Below are 25,601 nucleotides of genomic sequence, written 5' to 3'. Positions count from 1 at the left end.
CTGCTTTTGTTGCTTCATTCTTTACTTGCTTTGTTTATGTGTTTTGTCCACTTCTTTGTTCAAAACGCCAAAATCCTGGACACCCTCCACCAGTATCACTTAAAATTTTAAAAAAGGATAAAACAAAAATGTATGTACACTATAATTACAATTAATATAAAAACATGAATATCAACAAGATTGAAAGGGAATGTATAACTTCAATAGTTGTTTTGTAAGAATAGTACAATTTGTCAGACTTTTTGGTCCTTCTAAACTTTTAGTAATATCATATTACCTATATGATATAACAGATTCTTTAAAATATTTTTTTAATTTTAATATCTAAAAAATTTTGTTATATTTATATTACATTTTCCCAGTAACAAGTCTTTAACATTTTATGGCTTAAGTATTACAATTAAGAAGACTATGCAACTTACAGGGAAAAAATTAGTTTCTCTGTCACTCCCATAAGTGCCGTTGCAATCACTGTTCCAAAGATGACAAGTCCAGAATAAACATGTATGGGCATGAGAAATGCTCGGAGAGAAAGCGGAGCCCATGGAAGCAGAAAGATGAAAAAACCTGAAAGAAGCTAAATACCAAAAAGCGCAAAGGTTATCATTTAATTTTAAGTTTTAAACTAATTTTAAATTATTATTTAAAAAGCAACATGTGTAATATGAGAAAACCTTTCATATAGAACCAAAGGGTAGAAAGTGAGGTTTCCTCACTCCAGTTCCACTACCCAATGTAACCCCTTTTATCACCTTCTCATGGATCCTTCCAGAAAATTTACTATCCCTTTACATATTGTTCCGCATCTTGCTTTTTTCCCTTAACAGAATGTCTTGGAAATCTTTTTCATATCTATACATTTATCTAATTTATTCCTTTTAATGGCTAATATCCTAAGGTATAACAATTTATTTATACAGTTCTCTGTATGGATGTTTCTGTTTGGTTTTTGCTATCCTTAATCCGACTATAGTGAACTTTCTGGTACTTATAGGTTTGTTTTTACTAATCTCCTAAGGTTGCTAAATAGGAAGGGAAGGAACAGATTTTTTAAATCACTAAAACCAAGTACATGAGGACACAGAATTTAGTGAGTTCAACCTAAAAAGCTATGTGGAAAGAAGTTGACCTTTGTTTTATGAGAAAGAATGAATTCTGCAGAAAAGTTTTCTTCATTTCCTTGATAATTAAATCGCTAGTGGGATACATCTTTGCAGAGAAGACAGCAAGGTTCCTATATAAACTGAAGTCTGTTATGTTTTCATGGTTTTGTCACCCAACACCTTTGCCCATCAAGTATCCTCTCTTCAACAAGATAAAGATGACTTAGTGGCTACTGAATTACTGAGTTTAAAGGAATTTTTTTTTCAGATGCCTATTTAGGATCTACCATCCTAGCAAAACAATTATGAAAAGAGAGGAGAGTGGGGAGAAAGCAGTAACATCACTGTTCAGTCAACTTTCTTGATTGAGATCCAAGGGCTAATGGGGAGATACTAGAAGAAGGGGGTCGGGGGAGGAGTCCAACACACTAATTCACACTGAGAATCAGCTCATGTGTGATACAAAATAGTAATAAATGGAAACTAATAACAAAACAATTTGTATGATTTGTCACTTTAACAGACTGCAGAGGAAAAATCATATAATCATCAGAACAGATGGTGAAAAACATTGGTAGGATTCAACTGTCATGTACGAGATGAGATGTTTTAACAAACTAGGAATAGAAGATAATTATTTTAATCTGATTATATTAGGACAGAACATGGTATAGGAACTAACAGGCTCCATTTTCAAGAGCTTAACATATAAAAGTATATTTCTTGCTCACACACAGTCTGCTTGTGCTCTATAGGCATTTCAGATTAGCTCTCTTCCAAGACATGACTCGGATGCAGAAGGGATTTGTCTTACATCCCTTATCACCTATTCCTATTCAGCATTTTTCTGAAAGTCTCAGCTACTGAATTAGGCAAGAAAAAGAAATATGATGATAGAAAAAGAAACAAAACTTATTAATCACATAAGATTATAAAACAATCCAAAAGAATCCTGAGATTAATTAGTAACATAAGTTTATCAAGTTTGCTAGGTATAAATTTATACTTGAGATCAGTTGCACTTTTTGTAAAGAGGCAACAAGTGAATTAATTTTTAATGATACCATTTTTAATAGCAAGGAGCTAGCAATAAGTTGGAGACAACAACTCTACAAAGAAAATATAAAGCTTTGCAATATTTTGGAGAAGGCTAAAAAAAAACAGGCTCATGATAATTAGTTGGATGACTTGTATTATACAGATGTCAGTTCTCAAATTCATCTATAGATTAAGTAAAATCCTAATAGATTTTTTGGTGGAATTTGATGCATTGATTCTAAAATTTACATAGATCAAAGGGCCAAGAATAGCCAAGATTAACTTTTGTTTTCTGAAGTATATCCTAATACAATAAATTCTGTAATTTACATTAAAAAAAGTAATAACAAATGCATTTGATAGGTTGGTTTGCATATTTTATTATTTAGTTAATACCCAAAATGCCTGAATATATTAGAAATGGTTCAGAGGGTTCCCTCTTGGTGGTTCAGAATATTCCTAAATCTTCAGTGAACTTCAGTGATTCTATTAGTATCAAAGAGCAAGCTTCCTGATGTCCATGTTGTGCTTTCTGTATGAAAATGGGGTCCAAGTGCGGTGCCTCATGCCTGTAATCCCAGCACTTTGGGAGACCAAGGTGGGAAGATCATTTGAGTCCAGGAGTTCAAGACTAGCCCGGGTAACATGGCAAAACCCCGTCTCTACAAAAAATTAGCTGGGCGTGGTGGTGCATGCCTGTGGTCCCAGCTACTCTGGAGGCTGAGGCAGGAGGATTGCTTGAGTCTTGGAGATGGAGGTTGCAGTGAGCTGAGATTGTGCCACTGCACTCCAGGCTGGGTGACAGAGATAGACCCTGTCTAAGAAAGAAAAAAGAAAAGAAAGGGAAAGAAAATGGGGCTCAGGGATTTAGCACAAATATATCTCCATAAATCATCATATCTTTTCTGTGGCTTACCCACAGAAACATACATTTCTCATTCCTGCTCTCCTATTTTCATTCCTAAGATTCTTTCTGTTTTCTCTCTTTTCCTGGTGTATTTTGCTGTTCTCTTATAGTTAACTAAGTGAATAGCTTATATATTTTAAGTTTTCTTTCCAAAAAATGTAATAAAAGCATTTAAGCCTATATTCCTCTGGGAACCATTTTAATTAACTCCAGAGATTTTTATTTATTTATTTATTTTGAGATCAGGGTCTGTCTCTGTTGCCCAGGCAGGAGTGGCATAATCTCAGCTTACTGTAACCTCTGCCTCCTGGTCTCAAGGGATCTGTGCACCTCATCATCCCAAGCAGCCAGGACAACAGGCGTGCACCACCCTGCCCAGCTAATTTTTGTGTTTTTGTTTTAGAGATGGGGTTCCGCCATGTTGCCCAAGCTGATCTCAAACTCCTGGGCTCAAGCGATCCACTGGTCTCAGCTTTTCAAAGTGCTGGGATCACAGGAGTGAGCAGTGCACTATGCCCAGCCAAGACCCAGATTTTTAAATAGGTATTCTCTTTATTGCTAATTGTTAGATCGAGCTCTCTCTCTCTCTCTCTCTCTCTCTCTCTCTCTCTCTCTCTCTCTCTCTTTTATTTGTGGAGACAGAGTCTCCCTATGTTGCCAAGTCTGGTCTTGAACTTCTGAGCTCAAATGATCTTCCCACCTCGGCCTTTGAAAATGCTCGAATTACAGGCCTGAGTCAGTGTGCCCAGCCTGATATTTCTTGATTTTACATATTAAGATATAGAGCAGAGTATAAGTTGGTTTTTAGAGAATCCAGATTAAAAGTTATATCCAGCATAGGAAATCTTGATTTCTTATTATTTTATTCTGCGAATTCTGCAATTTTGGTGCCTCCTTAGGGGAAAACAGTTATAATAGAAACAAATGTAAAGAATGTTTAGAAAACATTTGCAGTCGCCAGGCGTGGTAGCTCACACCTGTAATCCTAGCACTTTGGGAGGCCGAGGCTTGCGGATCAACTGAGGTCAGGAGTTCAAGACTAGCCTGGCCAACATGGTGAAACCCCGTCTCTACTAAAATACAAAAATTAGCCAGGCATGATGGTGGGTGCCTGTAATCCCAGCTACTTGGGAGGCTGAAACAGGAGAATCACTTGAACCCTGGAGACACTGATTGCAATGAGCCGAGATCGCGGCATTGCACTCTAGCCTGGGCGGCTAAGTGAGACTCTGTCTCAAAAAAAAAAAAAAAAAGTACAGTCTCTGAATTGTTTTTATAACTTGCTTGTAAATACACTGAAATACTGACCTGTAACAAATACCATATGACAGCTATCAGTCCAACCCAGCTGTGCAGACTGTACATATTGGGTATATTGTTAACATTGTGGTTCTCAAACGCGGCCACCAGAGCGATAATTGCAAGAATGGCAGCAACTGCATTTAACCCTGCATGGATGCATTTCATCAGGAACTTGCTGCATTTCCAGGTCCATGGCAGTCTGTAGACGATGATGGCTAGGGAGAGATGAAAGGACACAGAATGTGTTTTGTTTTGTTTTTTAATCAACACAAAACGAACAGTTTGATACACTGGACACTCCCTTTTTGAAACCTTTTTCCCTTGGCTTCTGCTTCTCCCCTCTTCCCCATGTTACCCCTGCCTCTCAGTAGCTCCTTCTAGGGGACGGTGGAGGGGCTCCTTTGCTGGCATTTTCTTTGCCCGCAACTTGTGAATGAACCTTGGTGCCTCTCAGGCTCGGTCCTAGGGCTTTTTCTCCCTCTGGACTCCCTCTGTGGGTGATCTCATTCACTCTTTCACTGAAATGCTGTCTCCATGGCAGGGACTCCAAAATTTATATCTCCAGCCCAGAACTGTCTTCTAAGCTCCAGACCTGCATAATCCAGTGTCTTCTTGGTATTTCCATACGGTGTTTGCTTCCCAGACATCTCAAACTTATCACATCCAAAACCAAATTCCTAATATTAACAATCTGATTTATGCCTGTTGTCTTCTTTCTTCTTAAAAATGTCTTAGTTTGGCTGGGCCTAGTGGCTCATGCCTGTAATCCCAGCACTTTGAGAGGCTGAGGCAGGGGTATCACTTGAGGTCAGGAGTTCAAGCCCAGTTTGGCTAACATGGTGAAACCCTGTCTCTACTAAAAATACAAAAATTTGCCAGGCATGGGGTGGCGTGCACCTGTAATCCCAGCTATTCTGGAGGCTGAGGCATGAGAATCACTTGAACTCGGGTGGCAGAGGTTGCAGTGAGCCAAGATTGCACCACTGCACTCTAGCCTGGGCAACAGAGCGAGACCAAAAAAAAAAAAAAAAAACTCTTAGTTTGATAAGAAAAAGAAAGCGACAGAAAAACATGCAAATTTAAACCATGCAATAGAGAAATACAAATTTAAACCAAATGAGAATACCTCTACCAAATATCTGAATGGCTAAACCTGGAAAACACTGAATATCAAAATGGATATACAGCCGTCAGAACTCTAATGTTCTGCCGATGAGAGCTTTAATGAGAACAAACTTTGGAAAACTGGCAGTATCTACTTAAGGTAAAGTTATGCATACCTTATTGTCCAGCAATTTCACTCTCAGGTATATGCCAAAAATAAATATGTATATATGTTCATCAAAAGATACTAGAATATTATTAGCAGTACTATTTATAGTAACCAAAACCTGGAAACTCCCCCAAATACCCATCATCAATAGAATGAATAAATAAATTTACACCATGGAAAGAAATGATCTACAACTAGAACTATACCCAGTAATATGGATCAACCTATAATGTCAATCTCAAGAAGTCAGACATTAACAAGTATACAGTGTAATTCAATTTATATGAAGTATAGAAACCAGCAAACCTCATCTCTGCATTGGAAAAGTCAGAATAGTAGCTGCCTTAAGCGTATAGCAACTACAATGGAACACCCAAGGGGTTTTGAAGACTCTACTAACATTCTGTTTCTCAGTCTAGGTGCTGGTTTCACAGGTGTCATAGAAGATTCATCATTCTGCATGTAGAACAAACTCCAATTACATTTTTTATGGCCGGGTGCAGTGGCTCACGCCTATAATCCCAACACTTTGGGAGGCCAAGGTGGGCAGATCATTTGAGGTCAGGAGTTCAAGACCAGCCTGACCAACATGATGAAACCCTGTCTCTACTAAAAATACAAAAAAATTAGCCAGGTGCGGTGGTGCATACCTGTAATCTCAGCTACTTGGGAGGCTGAGGCAGGAGAATCACTTGAACCCAGAAGGCAGAGGTTGCAGTGAGCTGAGATCATGCCACTGCATTCCAGCCTGGGTGACAGAGCAAGACTCCATCTCAAAAAAAAAATTTTTTTTTACAAAGTGCTTTCTTAAGCATCCTGGTTTAAGCAATAAATTATATGGCCACCTTAACCAACATGCAGTTAATTTTTGTTCTGAAGATAAAATCCTGCCCCTATCCATCCCTCCAGTCTGTGTCAGGGAAAATTTAGATATCTGGAAATGTGTGGCAGATTGAAAAAGTTTATAGAATACTTCCTCAGAAGATGGATTCCACTATATCAGCAGGGTATCTCGTATATTTCTTTTTTTTTTTGTTTTTTGTTTTTTTTTGAAACGGAGTGTCGCTCTGTCGCCCGGGCTGGAGTGCAGTGGCTGGATCTCAGCTCACTGCAAGCTCCGCCTCCCAGGTTCACGCCATTCTCCTGCCTCAGCCTCCTGAGTAGCTGGGACTACAGGCGCCCGCCACCTCGCCTGGCTAGTTTTTTGTATTTTTTAGTAGAGATGGGTTTCACCGTGTTAGCCAGGATGGTCTTGATCTCCTGACCTCGTGATCCGCCCGTCTCGGCCTCCCAAAGTGCTGGGATTACAGGCTTGAGCCACCGCGCGCGGCACATATATTTCTTTTATTTTCTTTTCTTTCTCTGTCACCCAGGCTGGAATGTAGTGGTGCGATCACAGCTCACTGCAGCCTTGACCTCCTGTGCCCAGGTGATCCTCCCACCTCAGTCTCCTGAGTAGCGGGGACTGCAGGCACACACCACCACACCCAGCTATTTTTTCTATTTTTAGTAGAGATGGGATTCCATCATGCTGCCCAGGCTGGTCTTGAACTCCTGGGCTCAATTCAACCACCCACCTCAGCATCCCAAAGTGCTGGGATTACAGGCATGAGTTACAGTGCCTGGCCTCATGAACATTTCTTAATTCCAGAAAATAAAAAGGAGCCTCACTTCACCAAAGGCTTTTATAATTTTAATATATAAAACTTCAGGCCAGGCGCAGTGGCTCACGCCTGTAATTTCAGCACTTTGGGAGGCCAAGGTGGGTGGATCGCCTGAGGTCAGGAGTTCAAGACCAGCCTGGCCAACATAGTGAAACCCAGTCTGTACTAAAAATACAGAAATTAGCCGGGCATGGTGGTGGGCACCTGTAGTCCCAGCTACTTGGGAGGCTGAGGCAGGAGAATTGCTCGAACCTGGGAGGCGGAGGTTGCAGTGAGCCAAGACTGAAGCACTGTACTCCAGCCTGGGCAACAGAATGAGACTCTGTCTCAAAAAACAAACAAACAAATAAACAAAAACCCAGGAACTTCATAGGATTATAAAAATATAAGGGATTGTCTATTCCTTTTTCAGGCAGAAACACATCTAAACCTACAAACACAGATGTGAATTCAGCCCCTTTAAAGCTTTCAGCACAAGATGTCATTTTTCCTATTCTTTGGTTCCATTCTAACACTTAACAGTCCTCACCATTAGGACAATATTTCTTTTACTTAATCCCAACCCTGAAGGATTGCTACTTACTAAATGTAGTGTGTATATGGGTATCCTGTAAATGTTGATTGGTTATTCTTCCTTGAGAATGTGGAGACTTTTTGGATAATCATTTCTATATTCAAGGAATCTTTTCAAATGATTTAATGCAATACCTTAAAAAGTATACTTTTAAAGCAAGCTCAAGGCCCCTCTCACCCTTACTTCATCTTCTCTGAGGGCATTAATGTGTCTTGCTGTTTCTCTACTGTATCCCCGGAGCCTAAGGCAGCCCTGGACTCAAAGCATGTAGCTCCTCCATAAGTATTTTTAAAATCTCTGTATTTTTCTTTTTGAGATGGAGTTTTGCTCTTGGTTGCCCAGGATGGAGTGCAATGGTGCAATCTCGGTTCACTGTGACTTCCATCTCCCGGGTTCAAGAGATTCTCCTGCCTCAGCCTCCCGAGTAGCTGGGATTACAAGCCCAGCTAATTTTAGTAGAGACGGAGTTTTGCCATGTTGACCACGCTGATATTGAACTCCTGACCTCAGGTGACCCGCCCACCTTGGCCTCCCAAAGTGCTGGGATTACAGGTGTGAGCCACTGAGCCCGGCCTAAAATTTTAACTTGACATATAATAATTGTACATATTTATGGGGTACATAGTAATGTTTCAAAACATACAATGTATAGTGATCAGATCAAGGTAATTAGCATATTTATCACCTCAAACTCATTTCTTTTTGTTGAAAACATTCAATATCCTCTCTTCTAGCTACTTGAAAGCATATAGCATATTATTGCTTAGTCATCCTACAGTGCTACATAGAACACTAGAACTTATTTTTTAAACTATTTTGAGATTATCGTAGATTCACAAGCAGTTGTAAGAAACAGTACAGAGAAATCTCATATACTCTTCACCCAGTTTTCTCTAACATCTTATATAACTATGGTACCATAGCACAACCAGGAAATTGACATTGATATAATCCTCTGATTATTCAGGGTTTTTTTAATTTACTTATTTTTTGTTTTTTTCTCTCCCTCCTCCTGCATCCCTTCTTCAGATTTCACTAGGTTACTTGTGTGTATGTGTGACCCATAAGTTTTGTTTAAATAAACAAGCGCAAAGCACTTTCTACAGACTCATCAAATCTAGAAACTAAACTGATGTCAATGCAAACACTGTGGTTTCCCCTCCTCATGCTTTTTCTCCTCTAAGCACACCGTACATAATTCTCTAGTTTTCTGGGAAAGCAAATCCCTCTTTACCCAATGACCTAGTGACCTTTTATCTACAAAGTGGAGCCTTCTGCAATCTGTGTGTGATCAGACAATAGTAAAATAAAAATGTGCGATATATGAAGACCTAATAACACATCTCCCCTTTGCCTGGGTTGGGCTCATTTATTACACACGCACACACACGCACACACACACACACACACAATTCAGTCCTTGCTAGATAGTAGGTATCATCTAAGTGCTTCCCGGTTTCATTATAATTCTCACCTCAACTCTGTGAAGATAGAATTATTACTACTGTACAGAGGAAGCCGAGGCAGAGAGGGTAAGTAGTTTGTCCCTCCTCAATTCATGGTTTAAAATTAATATTGTTGTTTTTTTGTTATCATCATCACCATCATATTATACAAACACCACCCTGGGTAAGGAGTCTTAGATGAGTGAATTTGAATATCTACATACAGAAAAAAAAATACTCAGGGTTTCAACACTCGAAAAGCAAATTATGAACAGTGAACCACAGTAGCATTTTCTCCCCAATCTGGATCATATTATATCAAAATTTCCCAAAATAAAAACTAATCTCTGATATTAAAAGTCAAGAGTAGGCTGGGCGCAGTAGCTCACACTTGTAATCCCAGCACTTTAGGAGGTTGAGGCAGGCAGATCATTTGAGGTCAGGAGTTCAAGACCAGCCTGGCCAACATAGTGAAACTTTGTCTCTGCTAAAAATACAGGCTGGGTGCAGTGGCTCAAGCCTGGAATCCTAGCACTTTGGGAGGCCAATGTGGGTGGGTCACTTGAAGTCAGGAGTTTGAGACCAGCCTGGCCAATGTGGTGAAACCCCGTCTCCACTAAAAATACAAAAATCAGCTGGGCATGGTGGCGCATGTCTGTAATCTCAGCTACTTGGGAGGCTGAGGCAGGAGGATCGCTTGAACCAGGGAGGCGGAGGTTGCAGTGAGCAGAGATCATGCCACTGCACTCCAGCCTGGGTGACAGAACCAGGGTCTGTCTCAAAGAAACAAAAAATTAGCTGGGCATGGTAGCATGTGCCTGTAATCCCAGCTACTTGGGAGGCCGAGGCATGAGAATCGCTTGAATCCGGAGGCAGAAGTTGAGGTGAGCTGAGATCGCACCATTGTACTCCACCCTGCCTGGGGGACACAGCAAGACTCTGTCTCAAAAAAAAAAAAAAAAAAGAGGAACTATCATGATATCATGACTCAAAGGAGTTACAAGGGTTGCTGGGGGGGTTCTGATGTGCCTAGAATATTGCTTCTTGGTCTGGGTACCCAGAAGTGTTCATGTGATAAAAACACATCCCTTCTGATTTAGGTACTTTTGTGAGTGTACGTTGTTCTTCAGTAAAAAAAGTTTACTTTTTAAAAATGTTGGGGCCAGGCACAGTGGCTCACGATTGTAATCCCAGCACTTTGGGAGGTCAAAGTGGATAGACTGCTTGAGCCCAGGAGTTCAAGACCAGCTTGGGCAACATGGTGAAACCCCATCTCTACAAAAAAATACAAAAATAAGCCAAACCTGGTGGTGTGTGCCTATAGTCCCAGCTACTCAGCAGGCTGAGGCAGGAGGATTGCTTGAGCCCAGGAGGTGGAGGCTGTAGTGAGCTGAGATCGAGCCACTGCACTCTAGCCTGGGCAACAGAGCAAGACTCTGTCTCAAAAATAAATAAATAAATAAATAAAGCCAAAACTTCAAAGACAACTGTGTTCCCAGTAAAGACTTCTTACTCTTTCTAATACTATGAAGCATCACAGAGAAATGTGTCAAATTTGCTGTAAAACTGAACTTCACCCCCTTTGAGTGTGAAAACTTGATTTTAAAAAACCTTTTACATTTATGCAAATTGGCTGCACACTGGCTTTCCCTGTCCAGCAGTAGAATGAATAGAATACATTCAATCTTTTATTGATCATTTGGGGTCATCAAACACCGATTATTATCCTGTTACTCTAAGGAGAAGCCCTTAGGGGTTTCTGAAGCAGGAGAGGTGCTCACCTCTGATCCAAATGAGCCCGGACAATTATGGTGTGAGAGTCTCCCTGGGTCTCTTTAAGAGTTTTTCTATCTCGTTTTGTTTCTGGCTTGGGTTAGGCACCTACTTACAACCTCTCTCCTCCATCACTTTGTCTCATCCTTGATTTCCACCAGCTCTAAGTTTTAGCTTATAAAATGTCTTATTTTTATTTATTCATTCATTTTTAGACAGGGTCTCACTCTGTCACCTAGGCTGGAGTGTAGTAGTGCGATCTTGGCTCACTGCAACTTCTGCCTCCCGGGCTCAAGTCATCCTCCCACCTCAGCCTCCAGAGTAACTGGGACTACAGGTGTGTGTCACTATACCCAGCTAACAGCTTATAAAATTTTATGTTGCTGAAAAGCTTAACATCTGTTAAGTCTGGGTCGTGGGTACTTAGGGATCTATTATGTTTTTTCTTACGGTTGAAACAGCTCATTCCAGTTGTAAAGTTAAAACAATATTTTCATAAGCCTGCAAACCCACTAGCCAATTAGTCTTACCTACTCAATAGGCATCTTGCGGAGATTTGAGGAGCTCTCCCACAAGTGAGGCATGTGACCTCTAGCACATGGAGTTTTCACAGCATCTATCCTGGCTACATAGAGGCTCTGCTGCAAAGTTCAATATGCTTCAAAATGCTCTCTGGATAAATGAAGGATAAATGCAAAATGTTGCATTTGCATAAGCTGTTTACATTCTTTTTAAAATGTATAAGCAACTGAAATATGGTGGACTTTGGGAGAAAAGGGCAATCTTAACAAATCAAGCCATATTTCCTAAACAAGAATCTATTCTCGACAGTTATAAAAACTGCCTGGAGAGTGGAATTTAAATATTTCTTGCTTCTTTGGCTTGGCACTTACCTAGACACCATTCCTGAGGTTCAGTGAGAAGGAAGAAAAAGGTCCCCTAAGCCCACAAGAAGGGGAAATGGTATAAAACAGCTACTTGTGACCAAAACAAGGGTTTGCTGTTAGAGGCTCTAGTTGGCATTCCATTTCTCCCAGAAAAGGAGGGGAAATGCAAACATATATATGAGAGAAATATACTTTAAATCCTTTAAAAGAAAAGATATTGATGGTGGACCATGCTAACATGATAAACTTAAAAAGAAAGGGAGGGAGGAAGAAATTAATACCTGTGTATAATTATCTTAAGACAATGAAGAGAAAAATATAGTAACTTGAATTTGGGTTTAATTATTAGAAAATGTCGGCTGGGTGCAGTGGCTCACACCTGTAATCCCAGAACTTCGGGAGGCCAAGACGGGCGGATCACTTAAGGTCAGAATTTCAAGACCAGCCTGACTAAAGTGGTGAAACCCTGTCTCTACCAAAAAATACAAAAATTAGCCAGGCATGGTGGCGTACGCCTGTAGTCCCAGCTACTAGGGAGGCTGAGGTGGGAGAATTGCTTGAACCTGGGAGATGGAGGTTGCAGTGACCCACTACACTCCAGTCTGGGCAACAGAGCTGGAGTCTCTGTCAAAAAAATAAAAAAGAAAAAAAGAAAGAAAAGAAAAGAAAATGTCTCAGCTCCTTGTTGCATAACCAAAACTCAGGAATATATGAAAATATATACTCTCTAAAATGTATACATTTTAGATATTTAAAAATGTCTGTGGTTTGACACCAGATTTCCATCTATATACCATTACAAAACTATTTATATATATGAGTTTGTCTTATAGCAGGCAATGCAAATTTGGAATCTGTCAAAGTGTGTGTGGTAGGGGAAGAGTGCTTAGAGGGAGAGAAATGTCCTCAAACATGGAAAACATTTTGACTCTAGTTCTTCTGTGTTAAAATCTTGTGACTCATGAGGGTGGGAACATGACTATCTTGTTCACTGTCACATCCCAGTATTTAGCATAGAGCTTGGCATACAGTAGGAATTCAGTAAGTATGTTTTTGTTTTTGTTTTCTGAGACAGAGTCTCTCTCTTTGTCACCCAGGCTGGAGTGCAGTGGCGGGATCTCGGCTCACTGCAACCTCCGATTCCCAGGTTCAAGCAATTCTCATGCGTCAGCCTCCAGGGTAGCTGGGATTACAGGCAAGCACTACCACACCTGGCTAATTTTTGTATTTTTAGTAGAGATGGAGTATCACCATGTTGGCCAGGCTCGTCTCAAACTCCTGACCTCAAGTGATCCGCGCACCTCAGATCCCACCTCCCAAAGTGCTGGGATTACAGGCGTGAGCCACCATGCCCGGCCCAAATAATTCTAAATAAAGCACAGGAATAATTGCTAATAAAGCACCGTAGTTCATTCAGTATGCCCAGCAAATGAGCAAATCCTCTTTTACTTTTTTTAAAATTTATTTATTTTTTATTTTATTTTATTTTATTTTTTTTGAGATGGAGTCTCACTCTGTCGCCCAGGCTGGAGTGCAGTGGCCGGATCTCAGCTCACTGCAAGCTCCGCCTCCCGGGTCTACACCATTCTCCTGCCTCAGCCTCCCGAGTAGCTGGGACTACAGGCGCCCGCCACCTCGCCCAGCTAGTTTTTTGTATTTTTTTAGTAGAGACGGGGTTTCACCGGGTTAGCCAGGCTAGTGTCAATCTCCTGACCTCGTGATCCGCCCGTCTCGGCCTCCCAAAGTGCTGGGATTACAGGCTTGAGCCACCGCGCCCGGCCTTAAATTTATTTTTAATTAAGAGAGTTGACAAATAAAAATTGTATATATTTGTGCTATACAACATGATGTTTCCATATATATACACACACACACACATTTCCATATACACACACACACACACACACACATCATGAAATGGTTAAATCAAGCTAATTAACATATCCATCACCTCACATATTTATTTTTTAGTCTTTTTTTTTTTTTGAGACAAGAGTCTCACTATGTCGCCCAAGCTGGAGTGCAGTGGCGTGATCTTGGCTCACTGCAACCTCTGCTTCCTGGGCTCAAGATATTCTCCTGCCTCAGCCTCCCGAGTAGCTGGGATTACAGGGGCACACCACCATGCCCGGCTAATTTTTGTATTTTTTTGTAGAGACAGGGTTTTGCCGGCTACCATGCCAGGCCCATAAAATGCACAAATAAAAAAACTCAGAAAAATTGTACTGCTGATCCAAGTATTAGCTAATAGAAGACCAAATGGCCCTTTCAAATAAGTAAAAAGCATTCTGCACTTGGACCCACTTAACAACTTGAAGTGAATTCAAAAATAAAATAAGAGTAAGTTATTGAGTTTGAAGTACACTGGAATTTTACAACACTTACGAATTCTACTTAAACATGGTGTGCCCATTACACTTCCCTTCCCTCTTTGAATAAAGTATTATTTCTGTCTCCTTAGCAGAATGCTCAGAACAGGATTATCAGTCTCCATAACTCATTTCCCTCTGCACGCAAGAGCTTACCAGATTCTATCCAAAGAATCTTAAGTTTAAATGAAAAAGCAGAGAATCTGCTTTAAATAAACTTCTTGAAAAGATTCCTGCAGTGGCTGTCAAAGAAAATCAGAGCTTTGAAACATGGCTGTGCATTCAAACTGTCTCACAGCATGAAAGTCATGAAACTGAAAATCTCTGAAAACTCAAAATGAAGGAAGTGATTCAGATGATTTGGAAGGTATTTTTAGGCCTAGAAACATCTCTGAGTGATTAAAATCCTTGCAAAGGCAGCTACATCGTACCAAATACATGTATAAAAAGAAAAAAAAATCAATTAATTGAATACACATTTAAAAATATTCAGAAATTGTGTGTTTTTAGAAAGATCAGCTATATTTTCTTGTGCCTCATATCAGTATTATGACGGATTAGAAAGAGTACTGGCTCTGATACTAGCTGGTTGTCTGACCCTGGCCAGACATTTGGTCTCTAATATGAAGGGTAGAACTTAAGGTCCCAGCCAGCTCTAAATATTTAAGGATCAGTATAAACTACATCTCTAAACAAAACAACAAAAATCCCCATCATAATTTGAGCTGGGACGGTGTGGAGGTTCACAACTGTAATCCCAGCACTTTGGGAGGGGTGGAAGAGTCACTTGAGCCTGGGAGGTCAAGGCTGCAGTGAGTCATGATTTCGCCACTACACTCCAGCCTGGCTGACAGAGCAAGACCCTGTATGAAAACAAACAAGCAAAAAGAAAGAAACCATAATTCGTGTCCAACCAAATCAAATGGGAACAGCTTGCAGACTGAGTTGTATCTTACTTGTTTTACAGTGTCTGGCACACAGTAAGTACTTAATAAATATGTTAATTAAATGGATAGGATAATATATTAAGAAATTGAACAACAACAACAACAAAAAACTTAGAAAAGTACAGCCGAAGTCTGTATAGACATTTCAAAGCTTGTTTTGACCTTTTAAGGAAGTTTCTATATAAAGAAAAAAGTTATAACAAAGATTTCTAGTCTAACCTTCTTTTGCTCTTTTTTTTCTTTTTCTTTTTTTATTTTTTTTGAGACAGGGTCTCGCTCTGTTTCCCAGGCTGGAGTGCAGTGGCATGGTCACAGCTCACCGCAGCCTCAACCTCCCAGGCTCAAGTGATCTTCCAGCCTCAGCCTCCCGAGTAGCTGGGACTTACCAATACACACCACCACGCCTGGCTAATTTTTGTATTTTTTTTGTAGAGATGGGGTTTCACCATGTTGCCCAGACTTGTCTCCCTACGTGGCTTCCCAAAGTCCTGGGATTACAGGCATGAGCCACTGTGCCTGGCCCTCTATCTTTCTTAAAAAGGAAGAATGTTCTACCTTTTAAGGGAAAAATGTAAAACCTTGCAAAGTCAAGTCAGAAAACCCTAGCAGGAGTCACCTGTAAACTGGAAGCTATGGACTGGAATTTGGTCCAAAGATGTTGTTTTGTTTGATCAGCCCAATGTTTTAGAGGTTTTGTTTTTGTGGCTGGTTTACTTTTCGTTTGAACCAATTTTTTAAAAATCTGGATTCTCTCGGGACAATTAGAAGCCCTGGCAACCTTGGACTGGCATCCTCACGTAGCCATGACCCACTAGGGCTCAGTGGAAACTTCCTGTTTTGCCAGGAGTGGGCACTCTGTAGTTCCCTACAGTTCCCACCTCTCACACCTGTGCTCTGCTGCATGACGATCTGATCTTTAATTAACTGTCCTCGTAAACAGATAAAGTGGCTTGTCACCAGTTATTAGGCAACATTGGTAATAATAAAAACTGACCCAATTGGTAAACTGTGTCTGGACTGAAACAATGAAAAATCTGTAAATACCTGATGACGATACCAATACTTTGGGCTTCCCAGAGTGCAGTGATAACTGTTATATCCTATATTAATCCTCTAGAGCCACCATAACAAATTACCAGAAATTTAGTAACTTAAAGCAACACATTTATTCTTTCACAGTTCTGGAGGCCAGAAATCAAAAATCAAGGTGTTATAATAGCAGGATGGTCTTAAGGAAGAAGCCATGCCATACCCTCTTTGGCCTCTAGGGGCGCCGACAATTCTCCATTTTCCTGGGCTTGTGGTCACATCACTCCAATCTCCGCCTGTCTTCACATGGCCTTCCTCTCTGTGTGTCTTTGTCTCAAATCTCCTTCTCCTTTCTCTTATAAGACGCCAATCATAGGATTTAGGGCCCACTCTAAATCCAGGGTGATCTCATCTTGAGATCCATAGTTAACATCTGCAAAGATCCTATTTCCAAATAAGGTCACATTCACAGATACCTGGGATTAGGATTTGGACATATCTTTTTGGGGGCCACTATTCAACCCACTACATATCCCTTGCAGGGATCATGGAACTAGGCATACAGAGTACTACAAAAGACAGTTCCTATGTGGCATGGGGACTTTAAGCTCTGATCTCACCAGTGCAGATCTCATCTCCCAGTGCCTGAGCTGTCACCCGAGGAAAGGATAGCTTACTGAGGGCTATGTTGACTGCTGCTGCAAGGATGCCCACTGCCACTGCCCTGCCACTGCCCTGCCAGCAAGCTCTGGCTTCTGTCCTACATCATTCTGAGTAGACTGGTGTCCAGTATGGTCTTAATAGTCCCTCATGTCTTTTTTTTTTTTTTTTTTTTGAGACGGAGTTTCGCTCTTGTTACCCAAGCTGGAGTGCAATGGCGTGATTTCAGCTCACTGCAACCTCCGTCTCCTGGGTTCAAGTGATTCTCCTGCCTCAGCCTCCTGGGTAGCTGCGATTACAGTTATGAGCCACCATGCCCGGCTAATTTTGTATTTTTAGTAGAGATGGGTTTCTCCATGTTGGTCAGGCTGGTCTCGAACTCCCGACCTCAGGTGATCTGCCCACCTTGGCCTCCCAAAGTGCTGGGATTATAAGCGTGAGCCACCGCCCCTGGCAGTAGTCTCTCGTGTCTGAATATCTAGTTGAATCCAGAAAGACACCCTGGTGGGTGCTGTATACTAAATCGACTTCACCTATTTACTTTGTACACTGATCCTTGTAGGTGTGACCCTCTGGTTTAAAGAATTGGCCAAACTTCCATCAATTTAGTAAATATTTATTGAATGCTTATTATGTGTTAGGTAATGCTATGGATACAGCATTGAAGAAAACAGACAAAATCCCTTCCTTCTGGGAGCTTATATTCTAGTAGGAGAAGACAGACAATAAATTAATAGTCAGTGGTCAGAATTTGGATAATACTGTATTTTGAATTTGGAGTCTCTAAGATTTTCGAGTGAAATGGCTGAGGAGTATGGAAGAGAAGAATCATAGATGACTGCATAATTTTGTCCTGAACGGCTAGAAGGATAAAGTTGCCATTTACTGAGATGGTGGAGCCTGTGCTGGGAGGAGTTGGTTTTGCAGGCATGAGGAAGATCAAGAGCTGAGATTCGGATATGTCTATTTGATATTCAAGTAGAGAGTTTGAGTAGGCAAATAGATATTTGGATTTGGAGTTCAGGGAACAGTCTGGGCTGAATACACAAATTTGAGAGGGTTCAGTGTGTAGATAGTACTTAAAGCCAAGAAGAGACTGGATAAGATTGACCACTAAAGAAGTGAGTGTAGAAAAAAAAGAAGTGGTCAGAAGACTGAGCCATGGGATACTCTAACCTGAAGTCATCAGGAAGATGAGGAAGAACCAGCAAAGGAGACTGAGGATGAGGCAGCCAGGAAAGAGAGAAGAGTCACGAGAATCAGGTGTCCTGGAAGCCACCCAACTTACCAGGTGAAGAGAAGCCAAGTAAAGAAAGTGTCCTGGCTGGGTGCGGTGGCTCACACTTGTAATCCCGGCACTTTGGGAGGCTGAGGCGGGTGGATCACCTTAAGTCGGGAGTTCAAGACCAGCCTAACCAACATGGAGAAACCCTGTCTCTACTAAAAATACAAAATTAGCTGGGCGTGGTGGCGCATGCCTGTAATCCCAGCTACTCAGGAGGCTGAAGCAGGAGAATCACTTGAACCCGGGAGGTGGAGCTTGCAGTGAGCCCAAATTGCACCATTGTACTCCAGCCTGGGCAACAAGAGTGAAACTCCGTCTCAAAAAAAAAAAAGAAAAAGAAAAAAGAAAAAAAGACAGTGTCCCAAGGAGTGAGGGGTCAATTATGTCAAATGCTGCCTTCCACTCAAACACTATGAGGACTGAGAATTGACCAATGGAATTAGCAACATGGAGATCATTAGCTACCATGTTAAGCACAATTTTGGTGGAGCAGGAGGTGAAAACCTAATTGGAGAGGGCTCAAGAAAGAATAGGAAGAAAGGAACTAGAAACTGCAGGTATGGACAAAAATTTCAAAAAGTTCTGTGGTAAGGCAAGCAGAGAATTGAGGCAGTAGCTGAGGGACATACAGGGTCAAGAGTGATTTTGTTTTGTTTTCGAAGATGATAGAAATTATACTATGTTGGAAATAAGCCAGTTAGGGGGGAAACTTGATGCAGAAAAAGGAGAGAAAACTGGGATGAAGGGAAAAGGAGGCACAGACTGTACTTAAGCAGCAACATTCTCATCAGCTAGAGGCCTTAGAATAAAGATGCATTTGCAGTGCAATAGATGTCTATTCTTCCTGGAGGTTGATAAGCCAGTGCTTTTAAACTGGCTGAACAGGAGAATCGCTAGGGAAAGACAAGCGTGTATTTACTTTAGACACTATTATTATAGTCACAAATAAGTGGCTGTAAATTGCATTTTGTTACTAACAATTCAATGATGGTACAGAAATAATCATTCATTCAACAACTACTTACTCATCTACCATGTGCCAGTTCCCAGTGTTATTCTAGGTGCTGGGGATATAGAACTGAGCACCACAGTCATATCTAAAACATTTTTATTGGTTGCATTATTTTAAAATCTATGTGTATTTGTTTACAACAAAAAATATGTTGGGGATATTTTTTGTGGTTTTCTTCACAAAATTTCTTTAAATCATCTCTTTATGCTTTGTAAAAACCCTTGTATCGCTAAGATTGACAGGTTTTATTATCAATGGTGTCCCTGAAGCTTATTTTAGAGTAGGTATTTGGGGCACTTTCTCCATTTTCTTATTTGCTGGATTTTACCCCAAGAGCTTTTCAAGTCTATTTAAGTAATCATGGAATTTGGTCACTTTTAGATAAATTAATAGGATATCCCAACTGCTTTTTAAGAACTGCTCTTAATTTCTGTTAGTCTTTTAAATGTTACTTAAAGGTAGTTATATTCTCTCACAAAATCAACTTGAGATCATTAAACTATTTAATTTCTCTTCCTTCAGTTTATACAATAAAACGAGTTCTACACAGGAAAGGAAGGAGTATAGAATTGCCAAGGCTTCTTTTCACTAAACTTAGATAGCTGAATTTTCTACCTTTCACTAAAGAACACATTCCACCTTGCTGAACCTTTAAAAGGTCAACAGCCACTTTGAGAGCGTTTATTTCTTTCAGTCTTTTCTGTGGCCTCCTTTTCAAGGTTCATTTCTCTGATTTCCTAGTAGTATACTTATTTCATGGGAAACATTTCTTTCAGAGAAGCACAAAGCCTCTTCTAAACTCTTCCTCATTCATGTCAGTCTGTTAGCTAGATTTCCCACTAGTTTAAAATTTTATTTTAGTTTTAGATTTCCCATGATCTGCTATACTTGAATATAGAATATATACATTTTCCAAAATATACTTGGAGTGTGGGAGTTGGGGAGAGAGAAGGGGAAAGGAAGGGAGAGCGAGAGAGGGACACGGAGGATAAAATGGGAAAAGGAGAGGGAGGGTTAGCGAGAAAGGGAAAGGGGAATAAAGGAGGAGAGGGATATTTGTTTTGTAAATTCTATGTTAACTTTGCTTCTTTGGAGCTTTTTCTTTTCTTTTTTTTTTTTTTTTTTTGAGACAGAGTCTTACTCTATTGCCCAGGCTAGAGTGCAATGGCACAATCTTGGCTCACTGCAACCTCCACCTCCCAGGTTCAAGCAATTCTCCTGCCTCAGACTCCCGAGTAGCTGGGATTACAGGCACGTGCCACCACACCCAGCTAATTTTTGTATTTTTAGTAGAGACAGGGTTTCACTATGTTGGCCAGGCTGGTCTCGAACTCCTGACCTCAGGTGATCCACTCACCTCGGCCTCCCAAAGTGCTGAGATTACAGGCGTGAGCCACCATGCCCGGCCAGAGCTTTTTTTTTTTTTTTTTTTTTTTTTGAGATGGGAGTTTCGCTCTTGTTGCCCAGGCTGGAGTGCAATGGTGAGATATCCGCTTATCGCAACCTCCGCCTCCCGAGTTCAAGTGATTCTCCTGCCTCAGCCTCACAAGTAGCTGAACTGCGCCGGCCCAGAGCTTACTTCTTAAAGGTGTTTCAAAGGACTCATACCTGTTCTTAATTTCAAATATTGTTTACTATTTGTATATTGCATTTCTAAAACATCTTATACTTAGAGTAATAACTGTACTTTAGCCTTCCTTTCCTCATCTCCAAATATTTGTGTATTACAGAAGAGAAGAACTCCATTACATCGTGTTCTTTGTTAGAGATCTGAAATCTCATAGCCTAAAATTTTCCTCCTTGCAGCAATCACACACAGTAAAAAAGTCTGCTATAACATGGCAAGTCTGTAACGTGTGGGTCCCTCACGGCCTATAAAGTTTATTTATTACTCCCCCTCCTTCCACTGGAGCCTTCCTAATACTTAGGGTGAGGAATGTGGGTGGGTGGGCCAAGATATGGAAGAACTGGGGAGAACTATGCATGTGCCTATATTTATGAAAACATTTATGCTCATGTCAATTAAATGCATTATATGATTAAAGTGATTTGCACATCCAGGCTCCAAACAGGAAACACGATGAGTAATGACGGGACAAACTCTGGACCACTGATACAAATACAGTAACTGAACCCAAAGAAAACAAGATCGGCTGGGTGCGGTGGCTCACATCTGTAATCTCAGCAGTTTGGGGGGCCAAGGCAGGTGGATCACTCGAGGTCAGGAATTCGAGACCAGCCTGGCCAACATGGTGAAACACTGTCTCTACTAAAAATATAAAAATTAGCTGGGCATGGTGGTACGCACCTGTAATCCCAGCTACTCGGGAGACTGGGGCAGGAGAATTGCTTGAACCTGGGAGGCAGAGGTAGCAGTGAGCCAAGATCGCACCACTGCACTCCAGCCTGGGTGACAGAGCAAGACTCCGTCTCAAAAGAAAAAAAAAAAAAAGAAAGAAAGAAAAAAAGAAACAAGATTTTCATAAGAGCAGCAGATGAAAATTGCCAAAATTTACACATTTTTGTCCAAGAGTAAATATGAACAGATTAAGAGAAGTACAAAGTTTAGAGAAATTAAAAAACCTTTTAGGAAAACTGTATATTGGACTCTAACATGAATGAAGAGTTTCAAAACATATTTTACATGAAGGTTTTCGCTGTCTAAAAAGATTTGGCAGAAAATAAGCATATTGCCATAAAAGCAGAGAATCAAACTTTGACGATAAGGTCACTGAAAAGCCTTAAAACAGCTTTCATGGGTAAGTTACATAACTCTTCTCTGTCTCAGTTTACTCTTACATACATGTGACATAATGCACTTAGTGGACAAACAGCATGCAATCACTGTTAGCCATTCTGACGGCTTCTCCTCTGTGGCAAGTCAGGCAACGAGTAATAACACTTGTTCCCTTAACCTCAATTATGAGAAGATATTCCAAGACCTCCAGAAAGTTTTTTGGTATTAGAAGCTGCTCTGAAGAGTTGGGTAGAAGAGGAGACTGGTTCTACTCTTTGAGCAAACAAGCTGTAGACAGCTCTGGGCCAAACTTAAGGGTTCCAACCATGAAGGAAAGAGTGCTTCTGACAGTTACTTTGGAACTTGAGTATGTTTTTCTCTTATAAGCGTAGTGGCAAAATAACTGAGAGTTACGCAACGAAATGCCTTAGGTGCCCAGTGGTGCTCACACCCTGATGCCGATCTCACATCAGGGAACCCTTTGAATGCTGAGGGTTAGTAACACCTTCCACTACATTCCAGAGTGGGAGAATGCTGGCCACACTTGCGAAAGCTGCAGTACAAGTTTAAAACAACCAACAAAAACAAAAACCAAAATCACTTTTCTTTAGGAATGAGGTCAGCACTATGTTGCACACTCGTTTGTGGGGAGTTGAATATTTGGTGAAGAAAAGGCAGCCTGCCCGGAGGCAAAGCTAGGGATTTCGGCCAGTGGGCATATCTTTCCAAACCCTTGCTACTACTCTCGATTATCTTCTGCGACATAACCCCAGTCCACCCCTTGCTGCCTTTCTCTAACTACTTTCTCAAGGCCATGCCTTTTGGGAAGTGGTTACAAATAAGCTGTTTGCGCCACAAGCTAGAGGTTCCTCCAGCTACACGGCAAACCGAAGGAAGCTATCAGGACATTGTGAGAGGCACTACACAACGACAACAAACACTGCCAGCGACTGCCGAGCCCCACCCCCACGCCAGCCTCAGCCCAGAGAATGCAGGCCCTGGGCTGGCTCGCCGCGGGCCAAAGACGGACGCAGCTCGCGCCGCTGGCAGCCGGAGCACAGGCATCCCTCGGTGCAAGGCAGCCGCGGGCCCTCTCCAGGCATCTCCCACCCGGAGTGCTGGGCCAGTGCCCAATAGGAAGCCCGGCGGGGGAACTTTCGCCCTCGGCTGCCACATAAACCAGTCGGGCTCAAGACTGTCCAATGACTGGGCAGGGCGGCGAAACATTCTTTGGAGTCCTGGCAGCTTCCAGGTCTCGACTGAGCTTAACGCTCTAGGAGGAGAGGAACCTAGGGCGGATGCTTCACTCGCCCCCCTTGGCCTGCCCCTTCACCCAGGGCCGAGGATGTTACAAATAGGGGCAAATTCTCGCCCCGGCAATCTTTCCCTGGGGCCTTGCCCTCCTCGTCTGCAGGCTGGAAGCAAGTTCAGCAACCGGCTGGGGCGAAAGTGTTTCCGCGCCCCCGACTGCGCAGGCTCGGTACACAGAGGCGACTTTCCGGGGCGAGTGGGCTGCAGCGGCCCGACTGCGCGGCGCTCCGGTATCGCTCCCTGGCTCAAGTTTCTGGGTCTTGGAGGCGCCTCCAATGCGTCCCAGCCACTCGCCGCAAAGAGTTAACCAAGTGGGGCGGGCCACGCTCCGCCGCCCCCAGCAGCGCGTCTCCACCGCGCACCCCCAGCCCAGCGCTCGCTGCTATCCGCCCGAACCGCAGCTGCGTCTCGCCCCCAGAGCCGGCCAGCCTCCCTCTCGCGCCGCCTTCCCACCCCGCCAAATTGGCTTCCCGCGCACTCCTCACCGCACTTCTCTGGGCCCCGCGATACTCCAATATTTCCTCAGCTGGGAGGCGCTTCACGGAGGACCCTCTGCCCCCAGTCGCTTTCCCCGCTTTCCTCCCCGCACCCCCCAGGAGGTGCCAGTACCGATGCCCTGGATGAAGACGAAGCCGGTGACCACGAGCACCGGGTGCCAGTTAAACTCGAGTGCGCTCCCGTCCCAGCCAAGCCCCTCTCGGTAGTGGAGGACCCAGACGAGGGTGAAGATCACCGACAGGAAGCCGACGAGCAGTGCCGACCCCAGCAGCGCCAGGAAGCGCCAGTAGCCCTCCATGGCCATCAGCGCCCCATACTCCGCACCGCGGGGTCCACAGTAACTTGGAGAGGCGGCGGCAGCCTTTGGGTAGTGGCCGGGCGGCGGGACCGGGGCGTCGACTTCTTGGGGCTGTCTCCGCCTGCGGGGAGGGACTTTCTGGGCTGCTGGCCCGGAATGTGGGGCCCTTGGGGGTGGGGAGCTAGCCCCAACTCAGAAACGGGCCCCACCCCCGGGATCACGCGGCCGCCGAGGGCGCTCACTGCCTGGTGGCCTCACTCTCGCCCAGCATCCAAGCTCGCAGAGGGCTTCAGTAACAGCCCTAGTTAGTTGCTCAAAGAGAGAATTCCAAGGATTTTATACCCACCACTTGCTTTTAACCCTTCCCGTATCTCGTCCTTATTTGTGGGGAGGCTGAGTAGGGCAGTGGTGCGCCCTCTTGATTAAGAGAAGAGAGGGATCCGTTGGGTAAGGTTATGTGTGTGCTTTTAACTCTAAAGAAGCCTCCTTAGCCGCAGTGCTGGAGAATTGCTGTCTCTGACATCAAAGGGTGTTAAGGAGGAACCCGTAGGGTGGTGTAAACTAAAAGTAAAATCCTAAGCCCCTCACTGACTGAATGGACCCCCTTGGCCAAGCAGACCCCAGAAAACCTTAAAGCTGAGTTTCTAGCTACAGCCAGAAGGGAAATCAGGAAGTCTACCCCCTCCCTTTTGGAATTTAGACTCAACAACTGACTAGCATTAATGTTTAAAAGAGAAATCAAAAGGCGGACGGAACAGACTCTTTGTAGCAATAGGACATCAAATTATAAAAAGGACCTAAGTCACACACTCCTACACTTAAGGAATAAACTATGGTCTAACTGCCACAAAGGTTTTCTTTTTCTCTAGAGGCACTGGTTTGAGATAAGCGATGTTAAAACTATTACAACTTAATCAGCTCACAGACGCTGACCAACTGAACCCCTGTTCCACAAGCCAGAACTACAGCTTTCATTGGACAAGAAACTGATTTCAGGAACTTTTTCCTGATAGGAAGACCACCAACCATGGACTAGTTCTGGCCAGTTTACAGGATTTGCACTTGTATGCATTCACGGCCTAAAAAGACCTTTTGAAGTATAGGTTTGAAGTAATACATTTAAATGTATTTGAAGTAATACATTTAAATGTTAAGTCTCCACCCCAAAGAGAACATGTTACATGCATGTTTGTTCAATATGCATGTGTAAGGACCACCTCCATCAATATTCATAGTTCCTCCTGTAACCTGTTAAGTATGTATGTTTGGCCAAACTGTTCAGCATAAAGCTTCTACCCCAACCCCTCTGCCTTCCAAGTGCCTGTCTCTGGTCTTAGGCCAGAGGCTGTGTTTATCAGCCTATGGAATGGCCACCTTGCAGGCTATAACCTTTTAAAAGAAAGTCTCCTCCTTTTTCAAATTTATAATTTTTTGTTTTAAGTTAACAGTAAAGGCCGAGCGCAGTCGCTCACACCTGTAATCTTAGCAC

General features: G+C 42.5%; 1 protein-coding gene across 5 annotated transcripts in view; it reads right to left on the bottom strand.

The window, feature by feature from the left end:
* CYBRD1 (cytochrome b reductase 1) overlaps window positions 1-24,190 on the bottom strand; it is a 28,444-nt gene extending 4,254 nt beyond the window's left edge. Inside the window, exons 1-3 of one of the 5 annotated variants that reach the window (XM_074009440.1) lie at window positions 23,802-24,190; window positions 4,357-4,565; window positions 423-577 (exon numbers count right to left, since the gene is read on the bottom strand). In XM_074009440.1, coding sequence (XP_073865541.1) covers window positions 423-577; window positions 4,357-4,515 — 314 coding nt within the window. In that variant the 5' untranslated portion in view covers window positions 4,516-4,565; window positions 23,802-24,190. Of the gene's footprint in view, window positions 1-422; window positions 578-2,693; window positions 2,960-4,356; window positions 4,566-16,534; window positions 16,756-23,801 lie in introns of those variants that run through there. The other 4 variants (XM_005573449.4, XM_074009439.1, XM_074009442.1 and 1 more) reach the window with 4 other exon arrangements.
* Between the last annotated feature and the right edge of the window lie 1,411 nt (window positions 24,191-25,601).

The sequence above is a fragment of the Macaca fascicularis genome, chromosome 12 (genome assembly GCF_037993035.2).
Source record: "Macaca fascicularis isolate 582-1 chromosome 12, T2T-MFA8v1.1".
Taxonomy (NCBI): domain Eukaryota; kingdom Metazoa; phylum Chordata; class Mammalia; order Primates; family Cercopithecidae; genus Macaca; species Macaca fascicularis.
The sequence above is the reverse complement of the archived record's forward strand: the minus strand, read 5'-3'. Positions and strand labels throughout refer to the sequence as shown.